Raw genomic sequence first — 13,842 nt, forward strand, 5'->3', positions numbered from 1 at the left:
TATATATATATATATATGTATATATATTATATATATACATATATATATATATATATATATATATATATATATATATATATATATATATATATATATATATACATAATTTAAGAGAAATAATACTGAGACTTAGGACAGCAGGACAAAGGAAAGTTTATAAAATTAGGAGTAAATCAAAGTAATATTGACAAGAAGGAATAGATGAGGGAGAGAGAAATTTAGATTCGAACTGGGGGAGCATTTTCCCAAGTTCGAGAGCCCTCTTGTCCGTGACAATTCTTCAACAATATGATAAAACCACATGACTCCGTCAGGGCATTCTCTCATTAAGAGGGTAGGAGCATCGGAAGACGATGAGGACGACTTCTATAGTGAAATACTGGGAGCAGACCTTGGTTGGTGCAGCTGTGGAGGGGCAGATGGAAGCCCCCCCCCCCCCCAAGCGACTTCTGAAGCATTAACACCAAGGTGTCGAACCAGGTAGGTAGATCCCCAACTCTAGACAAGTCTGGAGTCTCCTTCGGGAGCCCTGGAGGAGGAGAAATATATATATATATATATATATATATATATATATATATATATATATATATATATATGTGTGTGTGTGTGTGTGTGTGTATGTGTATAATGTAATATATATATATATATATATATATATATATATATATATATATATATATATATATATATATATATATATATATATATATATATATATATATATTATATATATATATATATATATATATATATATATATATATATATATATATATATGTATATATATATATTGATATATGTAAATATATATTTAACTTTATGTGTTCATTTATTTATTTATATTTGGTTATTTAAATGGCATGGATATTTCCACAGTCTTTATTACTGCCTGCTTAGATAAATGAGAGAAGGAAACACGGGTGAGAGGTATTAGCATTTAAATCTTTATATGGAAGTATTAGATGATCTCAGCCATCCTGAAGATGGTTTGGACCTTTTTGGCAGAACTATTGTCAAGAGTTTGGTCATCGAAATCCGGGAGAATTCAATCCTTGAGGTAGTACTCTTGGCTTCTGGCTCGAAGCCCATCATTACAGATATGGGGAGGATGATTCCATATTTTCTAGGTCTCAGTATCTGTTTTGGTGCTATCTTTTGGGTAGAGTTTGGAGTGGACCATCTGGAAAGTATACTTTCATTGTGCTGATAGTGGAGAGTGCAAATTTCCTTTCCTACATATGATACTTTCTTAATATTCTCAAGCACATAAACCAACCAACAACAAAAACAAACTAAACATGGCCCATTGTTATGGATCCTGCTGACAACGACCCCCCTCCCTTGGATATGCTGACTTCCCCCTGGCACTGTCGACGACCTCTGGCAATTCTATTAGGGAAAATTTGGTTGCTGACTTAGGTACGAAAAAAAACCACTCCAATGTTCAGAAATTGAAAGTCATTCATTTATGCAATTTACCAATAAGCTGTCATTATGAAGCGTTGTGGAGGGCTTTTAAAGCTTATGGTAAGATCACTGAAATAAGTATGAATTTTAGGGTAGAAAAGGAAAAATGGGAAGCATGGATCTACTTCAATAATCACGAGGAGTCTTTTAAAGCAGTCTTTTGGAAGTCTCAAAAAGTAAAATTGATCATAGCTAAATTAACAGAGCACTATGCAATACTGCTCCTAGAGACCTGGACATATATTGCCCTAGTGACTGGCATCAAAATGAGTCTATGGACCCAAAATTAACGTAATAAGAGAAAGAAACCCTAAGCCACCAATGTGGATTAAAGCATCACCAAAGAGAAAAGAATACAACTATTTTAAATTTAGTAAACTAATACAACAGAAAGTAGGCATTTTAGAGTGTGGAGACATTTCTAGATTTGGCAAGAAGTCCATTTTAATTCATGCCAAATCTAGAAAACAGTCTATTATGCTAAATAATATATACAGTAGAAGAAAATTAGGTGCTACTATAATAGGATTTATACCATCAGGGTTCTACTATACAATAGTGGGATTCCTACCCTATTTCTGGGTATGAAGTGATTCCTACCAAAGTAGGATAGATTAAACATACTTAATGACACTCTTAATCTATTCTATTCTATAAAACATGCTGAAAATCCATAAATTGCACTTTAGGTTAGGTTAGCTTAGGTAAAATGGTCATTTTGTTTACACTGTTTGCTTGTTTAGTTGATTTGGTAACGTTTAATTGAGGTGTTACTCTTGTAGTAACACCTTGGAAGGGGAATATTACATTATTTGGTTGTTTGCTAGGTAGGAATCACCCTATAGTTGATTTGAATCCCCATATAAAGGTAGGAACAGAAAAATGAGGGTAGGAATCACACTATAGTAGCACCAAAAATTTAATGGTAGATATCAAGCTACATTTTAATTTCAGTTATGGTAGAGCGGTTATTTTTAACAAAGGTCTTTATGAATTTAATGAAGAAGAAATATTAGATATGTACCCTAGAGAAATATGGAAGTTTCATAAGATTCCAAGAACCACTATAATTATTTTAACATTTCAAGACCATGACATACCCTCTCAAGTATACATTGAAAATGAGAGGATACCAGTTCATGTCTATAAACAGAAACCTAAACAGTGTTATAATTGCTATAAATTTGGACATCCATCAAGAGTATGCAGAAATGGAAAGATCTGCAAAAATTATTTGGATCCTGAGCATGGACCCTGCACTTCTATTTCCAAGTGCACTAGTTGAAGCCAGAATCATTAAGCTACTAATAAGAAATGTCCTCAGTATGAAATAGAAGCTGCTGTTCATAAGTCAGGTGCAGAGCATATCAATGTAAGATATGCAAGGCGACTTTTAAGAAAACCCAAAAGTTATGCCAAGATCTTACAATCTAAGGATGCAGGACATACAGAAAAAAACACCACCACCTAGACCAGTTAATGTAAAGCATCCTATAGCTTAATTACCTCCAAAGGCTATTACCAAGCTTCATACTTTAGATTCGGTGCCACTCATCAAAAAGACACCACCGCTTCCTCTAAATCTGCCACACCTCAGATGAAAAGCTCAAGGCTTTCATCTCTAGTAGCATCCTTGCCAGATTTAGGGGAGAAATCCCATGTTAGAGTTATTGGATGCACCTGCCATAATGGAGGTGCACAATCCTAATGGCTTTTCATCTTTCAATCAAAAAAGAGGGAGACCACCATCCCTCTCCCTTCCAACGAGAAATGCAAAAATACCTATTGCAAATAGGTACAATATTTGATTTGAAAAATATAATGAACCTTCAAAAAACTTAAATAAATCAAAAATTCAAATTAAGGGTCACCATCCTTCTTAAGAATTAGGGAAAAAAGAACATTGGAAAGTCAAATGTAAACATAATTTATCAAGACCTTTTCTAAAGAAGCCTAGAGGAAATCCTGTTGAATAAAAAAACTACCAATGAATGACTAAGCCAGAAGTCTGACTTACCACCCACCTAAGGGTGAGTCATCCATATAAATAAAGAAAGGTTTGTTAGTGAAGGAACAAATGACAAATTTGGAAATAATTTGTATTTTTCCCTAACTAATACAAACCTGTGGTTATTTATATAAATTATCCCACCATTGCATGTTCCCCTATAAGTCCTGCCTGCAATCAAAACGTGAGGCAGCTCTCCGGGCTGTCAGAGGAGATAGGTAACTGGGGTAACCCCCTCCACTACCCTCTACCTATCCACTACAGTGGTTAGGTAGGGTTTCCACCTTGCACTTTTCAATCGATTCGCTACCTTCCAGCTTTGCCAAAAGAATATCCATATAGATAACTACAGGTTTGTATTAATTGGGAAAATTACAAAATATTTCCAAATCTGTCATATTTTCTGACAAAATACATTTGGAAAAATTGACAATAGAACCTACCATAGTTTTTCCATTGTCTTTGCAGTCCTTTTTACTTGATTCTGATTTTTGTTGCTTCTTATTTATGATTGGAATATACAATTTTTAATCTACACAGTTTTCCTCTTAAGCATTTCGGTTACCATAACATTTTCCAACCAAACTAGTGTACTGTAAAAATTTCCTTTTAAGTGATTTGGTTTGATTATTAAGTAGTCCAAGTACAGTATATAATCTTCATTGTGAAATGAGACTTGAAGAGGGAATAATGCAAAAATCTTGATGATACAAAATAAGGTTGGTTATGAATTTGGTTTTATGAATAATTTTTTAAAGAAGTTCATTAAATAGGCTTAAAACAATATTTAATGTTAGAATTTATTTTTATAAATGGTTTCCTTATTTTTTCTCAACAAAATAGGGCACTAATGCTTTGCTGGATAATCATGTGTATGAATAACTAGGATATTTGTCTTTGACAGATTGGCGAGAGATTCCGAAATCGAGCGATGAAATTCCCAGGCCTAATTAGTGGCTGTACTATAGACTGGTTCCAACCGTGGCCAAAAGAAGCATTGGTGGCAGTTGCCCACCACTTCTTAAAGAGCTTTGAGATCATCAGTACTAAGGAGATCAAACTTGGTCTAGTCAAAGGCATGGGTGCTATACATGACCATGTAGCACAGCTCTGTGCTGATTACTTCCAAAGGTCAGGCCATTCTATTAACTCACTATCTTCTTGTTTGCTTAGTCATTCATTTCATACAGTCCCATCCTTGTCATTCTGTTTTGCTCCATTTCAATCTAAATACACTGAATTGTATAGAGCATTGATTGAAGATTAATGCAGCTAACCCAAAGGGAATCAATTTCTCCTAACTCAGGGATTATTCTAATGTGCATTTAAATGTGAGTCTAAAATGGCTCTTGTTAGTTTCTCTAAAGACAGGATAATCTAAGTGTTTATATATTTCATATGTTAAGCATTAAAGCTTTCTATACCAAATGTTACACAGTTTTCAGTTTAGCCCCACCGAAAGGCTAACTTTCGAAAGTGGAATAGCATCTCTCTTCTAATTTACCCAAGTGATTGACAGTACAAAATTTTCTCTGTCAGAAAGTGTTCTCTCTGTGCATGATAAAAACATGGATTTTCTCTTAACATAGATGTGGAAAATACAATTACCTATTCTGAAATATATAGTGTATTAGTTTATAGTATGCATTGTCTTTATAATAATCTCAAACTATTGCATCTTGCTTTTTTTAATAATGAATATCCTTAACAAACTCATATTGCTATTTTTTTATTACAATAGCCCTAAATAACTGATTTTCCAAAAGAACATGTGCGTAATTAGTCATTGACATATAAAATCATTCCAATATTGGGGAAATTATTTACCAATGGCCTAGCTTATCAAATATTGATACTGTACAATAATTGTGAGTTTGGACCTACACTAAATTCTCATATTTTTGTGTACAGCACAGTACTATAAGATTATCAAAGGCCTATACTGTACATCAAATTCTTTCATGTTGAAGGGATAATAGGATCATAGTCCTACACATCAATATTTTATGCCAGTTAGAGTTTTCTTTGAGGTTGTTGAGAAAGGAATTCTTTCTTAAGGTAAATGTATTTAGTTATAATGAATGAAAATCTTATGATAGTAGTCATGTATTGAATCTTTATTATAGATAGACCCAAATGAAAAATCCTTATTATTTGGTTCATCAGAGTTGAACTAACTGAAATGGTATTGGTGTATAAACAGTCCATAAAAAAATTGTGTGGTTTGATTTTTAATTAGGTTTAATACTTTCAAAATAACCCATAAATCATGCAAGGAGGTTAAATTGGGTAAGTTGATTAATATCACCAATGTATAATTTTCAGTAAGATTTTATTATTTACGAATACATTTTAAGAATAGAGATATATATGCTAGCCAAACTTGGCTGCTTTTCAACCACACCATATGTGGCAAAAACTTCAATGAATTATATTTTACGAAGGCATTCGTCTTGAGTAAAGACTTTTTGAGATCATTAGAAAATATACCTTGCATACCTCTAGGATCATCATCTCCTCCTCCTACGCCTATTGACATAAAGGGCCTCAGTTAGATTTTGCCAGTCGTCTCTATCATGAGCTTTTAATTGAATACTTCTCCATTCATCATCTTCTGCTTTGCACTTCATAGTCCTCAGCCATGGAGATCTTGGTCTTCCAACTCTTCTACTGCCTTGTGGAGCCCAGCTGAACGTTTGGTGAACTAATCTCTCTTGGGGAATGCAAAGAACATGCCCAAACTATCTCCATCTACCCGTCTTCATATATCATATGGCACTTGAGTAATCTCTCTTATAGTTTCATTTCTAATCCTGTCGTGCCATTTAACTCCCAGTATCCTTCTGAGGGCTTTGTTCTCAAATCTACTAAATCTATTGGAGCTTGTTTCTTTGTCATACCATGACTCATGTCCATAGAGTAGCACCGATCTCACTAAACTGATATATAGTGTGAGTTTTATATGTTATTTCAGGCGATTTGATTTCCAAATTTTACTTGACCCAGCCATTGTCTGATTTTCTTTTTTCAATCTTTCACTAAACTGAAATTCTAAAGACCATGTATTGGAGATCATAGTTCTTAAATACTTAAGTGATTCTACCTCATTAATCCTTTCTCCTTCCAATGATATTTCATCTTCCATTGCATACTCCATTCTTGTCATCTCGGTCTTTCTTCTATTTATCTTCAGCCTAACCTCGTGTGATATTTCATGCATTCTAGGTCTGCTAAATTCCTATCAACAATCCAATCCAATCCTTCTCCATCATCTCTGACTGTTCTACACATTACAAAGTCCATGAGGAGGATAAACAACATAGGTGACAACACATTCCCTTTGAGTACTCTGCTGTTCACTGGAAACTCACTTGATAAGACTCCATTATTATTATTATTATTATTATTATTATTATTATTATTACTTGCTAAGCTACAACCCTAGTTGGAAAAGCAAGGTGCTATAAGCCCAGGGGCCCAAACAGGCAAAATAGCCCAGTGAGGAAAGGAAACCGGGAAAAACAAAATATTTCAAGAACAGTAACTGCATTAAAATAAATATTTCCTATATAAACTATAAAAACTTTCACAAAACAAGAAGAAGAGAAATTAGATAGAATAGTGTGTACGAGTGTGCCCTCAAGCAAGAGGACTCTAACCCCAGACAGTGGAAGACCATGGTACAGAGGCTATGACACTACCCAAGAGTAGAGAACAATGGTTTGATTTTGGAGTGTCCTCCTAGAAGAGCTACTTACCATAGCCAAAGAGTCTCTTCCACCCTTATCAAGAGGAACGTAGTCACTGAACAATTACAGTGCAGTAGTTAACCCCTTGGGTGAAGAAGAATTGTTTGGTAATCTCAGTGTTGAGAACAGAGGAGAATTTGTAATGAATAGGCCAGACTATTCAGTGTATGTGTAGGCAAAGGAAAAGTGGACCGTAACCGGAGAGAAGGATCCAATGAAGTACTGTTTGGCCAGTCAAAAGACCCCCATAACTCTCTAGTGGTAGTATCTCAATGGGTGGCTGGTGCCCTGGCCAACCTACTACCTATAACTTTGCACTTGCTATGCTCATGAACACAATCAAATTTACATATTTAAGAGGAATTCCATAATAATGCAGTACTCTCCACAAAATTGGCCTGTGCACACTGGTGTCGGTGGCATAGCCCAACTGTATTCTCTAGGGCCTGTCACGACCCTCCCCTTTGATGAAAGGATTATCCAAATGGAAGACAGCCTGTGAATAGTGGTTTCCACACGCCCTTGATAAATACACGACACCAACAAGGTGTTCGCGCGAGGGTTGTAACCTCTGCATTCCATGCTTTTATCTTTCTCTAGTATATTTGGAAGATTTATATTAGAAAAGTGTAAGAAGGACCCTTTTCACCGGGCGTCACAGGTCTCTCCCCAGAAATAGATTTTTCCTTCGTCAAAATCCCTTTTCAATATTCTACGCATTTCTGTACATGTCTCAAAATGAAAATTTGTTCAGTGCAACTTCTACCTTTTCTAAATCCTGCTTGTTCATCTCTCAGCTTTTCATCAATCTTTCTCCCCAGTCTCTCAAGAATAAGCATACTATATATTTTCATAACAACTGATGGAAGTGTTATGGCTCTAATTATTGCAATTAGTCAGGTCTCCCTTTTTAGCTATTTTCACCAACACCCCTAACTCCCATTCATCAGGTTTGGCCTCTTCATTCTACAAAATAATCTTGTAAGTATTCTGGGAGTCACTTCATTTTTGGCCAGTTTCATCTCGACAGTTATTTCATCGTATCCAGGGGCTTTCCATCTCTAGTTTTGGGAGGATAGCTTTGACTTCAAACACACTGAATTCATTCATGGGCACATCAAGGCATATCAATCAAATTATTCCCTTCATATGATCTATTCATAACCTCACTAGTGTTCCTTCCAACATTTTCTTTCTTTATCTTCTTTTGCTCTAAAAGAGCCATCTCTCGTTTTGATGGGTATATGCTACTTCTTTGCCTCAGTCCAGATTTCTTTAATAATTTGATAAGCAATTCGGACACCATAGCCACTTCCTGAATGCATAGCTTTGTCGGCCTCATCTGGGTTACTGTCTCAATACTCTCTCCAGTCATTCCTGGCTTTTCTTTTGACCTCGCTGTCAATACTGGAATACTTAGCATGCTCTACCTTGTAATTTTTATTACTTCCTCGAAAACTTTCAACCGTCAGTTTCTGTCTTTGTCTCCTTTTTATAGTATCCCAAGTATCATTCGATATCCAATTCTTTCTCCTTGTAACTGTATATATATGTACAGTATATATATATATATATATATATATATATATATATATATATATATATATATATATATATATATATATATATATATATATATATATATATATATATATATATATATATATATATATATATATATATATATATATATATATATATATATATATATATATATATATATATATATATATATATATATATATATATATATATATATATATATATATATATATATCAATCTAGGACATTTTGACTCAGGAAATTTTGGCATTGGACTATTTGGCATATTGTTATAAAGATTTATTTTGGCATTGGACCAATTGGCATATTATTATTAAGATTTTTTTGGCATTGGTGTTTTTGGCCCATTATTATTAACTTGCCATAAGAATATAAGATAAAAGGATAAAAAAATTGGCACTATAATAGAAATTTATTGTAAAAGGAAATAATGTGGTAACCATAAGTGGATATGGATGGATGAAACAACAATCTCATTACATAAAGGAAAGTTGATATATATATATATATATATATATATATATATATATATATATATATATATATATATATATATATATATATATATATATATATATATATATTTGGGGTGGGGTGTGGGGGGGAGCCTCAGGCCATGTCGTGCTGATAGAGGGGTTCCTCAAGGTAGCCTTCTACGGGATATTTGCTACAGTGATACTCCCATAGAATTAAAACCAAAGGTCTTCAGGATTCCAACTCCTGGCACGAGTATCCAATAAAGGATATCGTATAATATCCGGGGGGCATATTTTTAGATACGACACATGGCAGTCTTCACCCCGAATAGATTTAACACTTCGATGTAAGTGGGAAGTGTGGCAAAAAGGAAGAGGTGCCGTTCTAGGTACCTGGTGGATCCCCTTCCCTAATACTACTGTGACTCCATTCCTATTCATGTAGCCTGCTAAGAGTGTGTGTGCTCTCCTTTAGCCCCGTGGTTTTTAAAGTTTTGGAATTTATCTTGTCATACAATCATCAGCATCATCGTCATCTGGAAAGTTAAGTATTCAATCTTTCCTTGGTGTAATTTTGGTCTCACTTTTCACCGTTAAATTCATTTACAGTATTCAAGTGTGTTTTGGTGAGCATTGCCAATGCCGGAGGCAGCCATTTCATGACTGCTGTCACCCCTTATATTATTGTATATTATTTACATAGTCTGGCGACCCTTTCCCGGCTTTACGCTAATATGTAGCTATTTAGGTGATTTATATAAGATGTGATATTGCATGCATGAATTTTAACTTTTTAAGTTATTATTTGACTTTACATGAACGTATTATGCCGGAACCCCAGTGGTACTCCATCGCCTTTGCCAGGGCTCCTACCGGAGAAGAATTACATTTGCTCGTATAATACATTTCTAAAGTGTTCTTCCCCTGTTTAGCATCCGTCTTTATCGTTTGTTTTCGATTCTGATGGGTTAATTTAATCTCTCAAATCTATGGAGTACAGTGAACCCTCGCTACTTCGCTGTTCGACCATCGCGGATTCACCACTTCGCGGGTTTTTTCCATAACCCATATATATATACATATCGCGGATTTTCCGGAAAATTCGAAAATAACCGCGAAATCTGAAGACAACCAAATACGATATTTTGTTACCTGTAATTCCATTAATACTGTAATTAGTAATATCTGCTCTTACTGATTGTTCATTGCATTACATATGATATATAATTCAGCACAGAAAGAAATAAAACACGAAAAGAGAATGTGATCATACGATAATACAGTACTGTATACAGTACATAGTAAAATTAAATCGAACATGAAACGCAAATCAGATGCAGTCATACCATATTAGAATGGTGTAAGGCTGCTGATGGCTACTATACTACAAATGTAATGGATGTGCATCTTTTCCATGATTCTTTTGTATGTACAGTATACGTACGTAGTACTGCATCCAATAAATATTCTTTGTTGCAAAAATCACATTTCGAATAAGCGTACGAGAGAGAGAGAGAGAGAGAGAGAGAGAGAGAGAGAGAGAGAGAGAGAGAGAGAGAGAGAGAGAGAGAGAGACATCCTACAAAAGAATAAAATAGCATACGTAAAGCTATTACGTGTATTATTATTGTTATTATTATTATTATTGTTGTTGTTGTTAATAAAATTATTATTGTTATTATTATTATCATCATTATTATTATTATTATTACTGTATTATTATCATACGATAATTCAGTACTGTATACAGTACGTAGTAAAATTAAATCGAACATGAAACGCAAATCAGATGCAGTCATACAATATTAGAATGGTGTAAGGCTGCTGATGGCTACTACTGTACGTACAGTACTACAAATGTAATGGATGTGCTTCTTTTCCATGAATCTTTTGTATGTATACGTACGTAGTACAGTACAGTACTGCATCCAATAATATTCTTTGTTGCAAAAATCACATTTCGAATAAGCGTACGAGAGAGAGAGAGAGAGAGAGAGAGAGAGAGAGAGAGAGAGAGAGAGAGAGAGAGAGAGAGAGAGAGAGAGACACACATCCTACAAAAGAATAAAATACTGTAGCATACGTAAAGCTATTAAATATTGTTATTATTGTTGTTGTTGTTAATAAAATTATGATTGTTATTATTATCATTATTATTATTATTATTACAGTACTGTACTGTATTATTATCATTATTTATTATTATTTTTATTAATACGTACGTACGGTATGCGCGGGGTATCTTGTATGAGTTGGTAACCTACGCATCATATACTGTAAGACGGGTTGTGATTGGTTCAAGCGCTGATAGATGACGAATCAGAACTCAAGTTTTGTTATCTAGCCTGTGATTGGTGTTTTGCCATCATCTCCAGCTTCCAGCATCTAGGTTCTCGCGGGCCCGGGTCGTCCACTCTCTGTTCCCGCGCATCGCTGAGTAGACGTTCTTAAGTTTGTGAAGTTTACAGTAATCTGTGCTGTGTGCGACCTTTATAAGTTGAACTTTTTGTCAAATCCTACTGTACAATGGCTCCCAAGCGTTCTGCTTCTACTAAGGCTGGTAGTGAGCCTAAACGCCACCGAAGGATGATGACGATTGCTGAGAAGGTTACGCTTCTCGATATGTTAAAAGATGGTAGAAGTTACGCGTCCACTGCGCGCCATTTTGGGATCAATGAATCTACTGTTCGCTATATCAAGAAGGACGAGGCGAACATTAGAAAGACGGCTGCAATCACCTTTAGCAGATCAGCGAAGCGAGTCGTTACAACGCGTAATAAAACGATCGTACGCATGGAAGGTGCTTTAGCTGTGTGGATTGCCGACTGCCGGAAGAAGAACATAGCCTTGGATACGAACACCATCCGAACAAAGGCTTTGAGCTTGTATGAGAATTTTGCTGCAAAGGAACCTCAAGACGACGACGGCAACCATGCTGAAGAAGATGATGATGCAGATGATCCTCAACCAGGGACATCCACTGATTCCCAGCCTCAGAAACGTTTTTCCGCCAGCAAAGGATGGTTCGCGAAGTTTCAGAAACGCTTCGCTCTGAAAAGCGTTTCCCTGCATGGCGAGTCTGCTTCGGCTGACACTGCCGCTGCTGAAACTTACGCGAACCAGACATTCAAGAATATTATCGCCGAATGTGGATACAAGCCGGAACAAGTCTTTAATATGGATGAGACCGGCTTGTTTTGGAAGAGAATGCCGTCGCGAACTTTCCTGTTCAAAGAGGAAGCCAAAGCCTCTGGCTTTAAAGCATTCAAGGATCGCGTTACCCTCGTGATGTGTGGCAATACTGCTGGATTTTTGCTAAAGCCGGGGCTTATTTATAAGTCGAAAAATCCTCGTGCTTTGAAAAATAAAAATAAGAATCTCCTTCCCGTGTACTGGATGCATAATCAAAAAGCATGGATTACGAAGATGCTGACCTCCAACTGGTTCCATCAGTGTTTTATCCCGCAAGTCAGCAAATATCTCTTAGAGAAGGGCTTGCCATTCAAGATCCTTCTCCTTATGGATAACGCTGGTGGACACGCAACTGACCTGTCGCATGAGGGCATTCAGGTTGAGTTCCTGCCACCCAACACCACGTCATTAATTCAACCGATGGACCAGGGGGTTATCAGGGCGTTCAAGGCCCTCTACACGAAGAACACCTTGGCGGACCTCGTTGCGTGTGTGGATGCTGCCCAAGAAGATGAGGATGAAGATTTTAACTTGAAGGCGTACTGGCGGCAGTACACCATAGCCACGTGCCTGCAGAATATTCAGAAGGCACTTCAAGAGATGAAACCTGCAACAGTGAATGCGAGCTGGAAGAAGTTGTGGTCCCAGATTGTTTACGACGACGAGGGATTTACACCTGCTGAAATCCAACACTCTGCAATACGCAAATCTGTGCAGTTGGCTGCCATAATTGGAGGTGACGGGTTTGGCGACATGACGACTGAAGACGTCGACGAGTTGTTGGACTGCCATTCCCAGCCCCTAACTGACGCAGACCTCAAAGACCTGACGAAATCGGCAAGCGAAGAAGAGAGTGAAACCCAGGAAGAGACCCAAGAAAATGTCGAAGAAACGGGCTTAACATTAGAACGGCTTGCCAAGGCCTGCAACCATGCGAAGGAGTTGAAAGAAATGTTGCAAGAGTGGGACGAGGATATGGTTCGGTCGATGCAATTCTGCAACAAGGTTGATGACATAATGACTCCCTACAAGATGCTCTTAGATCGAAAAAAGAAGCAGCGGCAACAACTTCCGATCACAATGTTCTTCCAGCCTCGCAAAAAAGAGCCAGTTCCTCCTGCTAGTACGCCTTCGGAAGAAATTGAAGAAGTTTCCCAGGAAGAAGTTGAAGAGGTGTCCCAGGAAAAGACACCTCCGTCTGAAGAGACGTAAAATACTACCTGGCTGCACAGTAGAACACATCATCAGCTTCATCATCATCATTTCTACTGTGCAGCAAATGCATCGCCATCATCATTCAAGTTTTTCTTCAACTTCTTTCGTGGTGAGTAGAGTAACAATCTTTATTTTTTACTTTAATATTCTCACATTCTAAAACTGTATT

At 36.3% G+C, this 13,842-nt stretch overlaps 1 protein-coding gene across 1 annotated transcript in view; it reads left to right on the forward strand.

Moving 5' to 3' along the window:
- The window catches only part of LOC137630593 (dynein axonemal heavy chain 5-like), a 429,728-nt gene that overhangs the window by 298,757 nt on the left and 117,129 nt on the right, over nt 1–13,842 (forward strand). The window contains exon 43 of the mRNA XM_068362169.1: nt 4,383–4,609. Coding sequence (XP_068218270.1) covers nt 4,383–4,609 — 227 coding nt within the window. The remainder of the gene's footprint in view (nt 1–4,382; nt 4,610–13,842) is intronic.

This window comes from Palaemon carinicauda, chromosome 38 (assembly GCF_036898095.1).
Source record: "Palaemon carinicauda isolate YSFRI2023 chromosome 38, ASM3689809v2, whole genome shotgun sequence".
NCBI lineage: Eukaryota > Metazoa > Arthropoda > Malacostraca > Decapoda > Palaemonidae > Palaemon > Palaemon carinicauda.